The sequence below is a fragment of the Silurus aristotelis genome (genome assembly GCF_946808225.1).
Source record: "Silurus aristotelis genome assembly, chromosome: 8".
In the NCBI taxonomy this organism is placed as follows: Eukaryota; Metazoa; Chordata; class Actinopteri; order Siluriformes; family Siluridae; genus Silurus; species Silurus aristotelis.
The window spans coordinates 1,906,838-1,910,655 of NC_139581.1; the positions used below are offsets into that span (position 1 = coordinate 1,906,838).

General features: G+C 37.3%; 1 protein-coding gene across 1 annotated transcript in view; it reads right to left on the reverse strand.

Annotated features, from left to right (window-relative positions):
* Nucleotides 1-1,132: 1,132 nt before the first annotated feature.
* aire (autoimmune regulator) overlaps nt 1,133-3,818 on the reverse strand; it is a 14,641-nt gene continuing 11,955 nt past the window's right edge. Inside the window, exons 10-13 of the mRNA XM_083547995.1 lie at nt 3,729-3,818; nt 2,864-2,939; nt 1,845-1,931; nt 1,133-1,292 (exon numbers count right to left, since the gene is read on the reverse strand). The exon at nt 3,729-3,818 is cut by the window's right edge and continues 32 nt beyond it. Coding sequence (XP_083404121.1) covers nt 1,212-1,292; nt 1,845-1,931; nt 2,864-2,939; nt 3,729-3,818 — 334 coding nt within the window. The 3' untranslated portion in view covers nt 1,133-1,211. The remainder of the gene's footprint in view (nt 1,293-1,844; nt 1,932-2,863; nt 2,940-3,728) is intronic.

Below are 3,818 nucleotides of genomic sequence, written 5' to 3' on the forward strand. Positions count from 1 at the left end.
CACACGGCTCACAATCAAGTTTGATTTTTGGTCCTTCATAATCATCACAAGTCTATAAATCATAATCTCTCAATCTACTCAAATAAAAATGTGATATATAAGTGTGACTTTCAGGAAATATCTCATTTACACACATACATTTTTATAATGAGGTTAATATAAATAGTTAAATAAAAACATATATACAATAGTTAAAATGTAATAAATGTAATAAATGGTGGTCCGTGTGGTCCGTCTACATTGTTTTCATTTGTTTTTTGTATTGGGGAAAAATAAAAAAGATGAAATAATTATGTTTGAAAACTCAAAATGCTGAAAATGTTAAATATTTCAAATTTGCCTTTAGAATTTCTTGCCATCTTATTTTGTGACTTGAAGTTCGAATTTGTGGGACTCATGAACAACATGGATGTAAAATACTTGATCAATTCTGGTTTCACTCTGAGAAGTTGATATTAATCACTATGGGATTTTCAAAAGCAACAAGAGAAGAACACAAAATGGAAGCCCCTTTTAACAATGTTCTGCTGTAAAAAGTGATTCCCTGATCTGACCTGCCCTGGTTGTAGCAGTAGTGAGATCAGGTGTTGATGCTGGTGACATGTTGGTTTCAGTTCATCCAAAAAAAGAGTGCAGCATTTCTTCCCTCCAACCTTCACACCAACAACCATGATCAACATAGATGTGTGTGTGTGTGTGTGTGTGTGTGTGTGTGTGTGTGTGTGTGTGTGTGTGTGTGTGTGCGTGTGTGTGCGTGTGTGTGTGTGTGTGTGTGTGTGTGTGTGTGTGTGTGTAATTATTAATCACCTGCCATCACAAAATCTCAAATTTCCACCCACACACATATACATCAGGGAATCTGAAAAATCAACATCTTCATGTTATCTGTTACCTAAAAGCCTAAGAATCATGTGTGTGTGTGTATGTGTGTGTGTGTGTGTATAGGTGTGTATACGTGTGTGTGTGTCTGTGTTGTCTAATATCACAAACCGGCTGTGATGTGTGTGTGTGTGTGTGTATGTGTGTGTGTGTGTGTGTGTGTGTGTGTGTGTGTGTGTGTGTGTGTGTGTGTATACATGTGTGTGTCTGTGTTGTCTAATATCACGACCCTGGCTGTGGTGTGTGTGTGTGTGTGTGTGTGTGTGTGTGTGTGTGTTGTCTAATATTTCCTGCTTTGTAGATTATCAGGTCTTACAGGTGGTATTATGAAGTCACTGGAAGTACCCCTGAGACTCAGAGAGCGGTCGAGAAATGTTTTGAAAAGCCCACTGCAGGATCCCATCGATGGAAGTCTGGAAGAACCCAAAACACACACACACACACACACACACACGCACACACACGCACACGCACACACACACACACACACACACACACACACTTGCATATTAATGAGCTGTAGACAGTTGGACAACTGGTTTAGAATTGATTCCATATCCAGATATTAAAAACCCACATCATACTGGCTCCAGACCTTACAGATAAATAATTAGTTTATCTGTAAAAGGAATGTTTTTAGCAAAACGAGCTTATAGATAGACCTTTGTGCTATTCATATGGACGTCCCGGAGAATCTTCATTTATTTGATATCTTCATCGGATCATCCTTCTCCACATCACCCTGTCCTCTACATGTGTCTTTCAAACCAACCATGTGCATGTCTTCCTTTAGCACATCCATCAACCTCCTCCCTGAAACTATATCTAAAAGAGCTGCATGTCTTTTACCACTTAAACCAGCGCTGATCTGATCCCATCTACACATGCTTCAGTTTCAGGTGTGTGTGTGTGTGTGTGTGTGTGTGTGTGTGTGTGTGTGTGTGTGTGTGTGTGGGCACTCTTACCTCCCCTACATATGAGTCCAGCTCGTCTTTGTTCAGATTCTGCTGTTCGGAGTGAGCAGATCCCTGATCTGTACAACGCTGAACCACCTGAGGAGGAACATTAGATTGTGGGAATTTTTCTCTTCTGTTAACAATTACATCTAATCACGGACGAGAATCTGAAACATCTAACCAGCTACAAACCCATGACGATGAGTGGAGAATGGCTCCTCTGCTGATTCAGTGATTTACATTTGGTTTGTGTTTATTTATTTGGATATCTCTTTTTAGTATTTTTTTATGTTTAATTGTTTAATTGACTTAACAACATGAAGATCTACAGAACTGTGCAGGTTTCATCATTATGTTCTCAGTCTTTTGTCTTTTTAACAGAATACAACCAGAAAATACAGGACATTTGTATGCAGCATTAAAAAAAAACAGCATAGGCAAAAGAATGGCGAGTATGTAATAAAATACCGTTGAGAATAAATACATCAATTCACCTTCACCCAAAAAACCCACCTTCAAGCGATTACAACTGACTTCTGTACAACTCGTTGTTTCTATAGTAACAGTTCATTCTCCTGTATGGATTTGTCCTATTCTGAAGATATAGGTAACAGGAAATGGGCTTGTTTACCGTTAATGGAAGGAGTCGCTGGTTTCAGTGAATTCTACCAAAGTCTGATCACTTAGAATCAGAAATCTCAATATTGGAAAACGTTCAATAAGCCGAAAAAGCCTAAAGAACTTGGTGAGGAGCATAAAAGGTTGAGAAGTTAAAATACAGTCCAATATTTTCAATGGAAGTCACTTAGAATTTCAGGAACTTTGAAATTCTGCACCAGGAAAACCAGAATTCACTTAAATCAGAGAACCTGAAATAAAACCAGACTGAAGGTTTTTGATGAGTGACCAAATCTGAAATGTAGGAAAACCCTTGACCTGGCAACCCTGGCGTTTCTTTTAAACGTGGTGTTCTGTACAGCACATTGTATAACTGTTAATGTATGTGTGTGTATTTGTGTGTATGATACCTGCACAGCTCTGGATGCTGCCTCGGTCTCTGTTGACACCCAAGAGCGTGAACAAGTCCTGCACCTCGCTCTCCCACTGAGAAGATATCAGCATTCACCTAATAACTGACAAGAACACTCATAATGGGGTGGTGACATTCTGTCTATAATCTCTCTCCAGCTTTGATCTTATGAGAAACACTACAGATAACACAAAGCTAAATATATCACATACTGTATTCACTGTTTCTGTCTTGTGTAACATATTTCCATATTCAATTGTATTATATTACCGTACTCAATATAGTCACGTGTCAAATAACTTGATATCAGTCAGCATTATTAATGTGCATATTTCATATTTGGCCACAAGGTGTAGGTTTTTTCTTCTGCATCAACTGTGTTGAAAAATATTCAGGACAGAAAAATGCCTTTAAAGGAAAAAAATTTCAGTACCTATTACGGTGTAATACCTGTTTCAACCACAAGGGGCGGATAAAAACGATCTCGCAGTATAATAGCTAGAAGCGATCACAGAAATGTTGGATTTTAGCTACAAAAGGTTGAACAGTGTCACATTTTATGATGTCGAATTTTTTTTATAATTGTGGCGCAAGAGCTAAAAATATTAATAAATAAAATAAAACTTAAATAAATAATAATAATAATAATAATAATAATAATAATAATAATAATAATAATAATAATAGTAATCATTTTACAGCTGAAGTTTAAAAAAAGGTTTTTTTTCTTGTTAAACTGAAATGAAAATTTGACTTAGAAACAAACGTACATTTTCCCCCTTCTGCGTTTCAGAATTTTCCTTCATCTAAGTAATAAAAAGTGATAAAAATTGAGCATTTGTAATAAAGTTGTGGTGTGTTACTTGGAGAAATTGCACTGAGGGTGGAAGCTCTGCAGACACTCAGGACAGACCACCAGCTCTCCTCGACTCAGGTGACAAATCCCACACCAC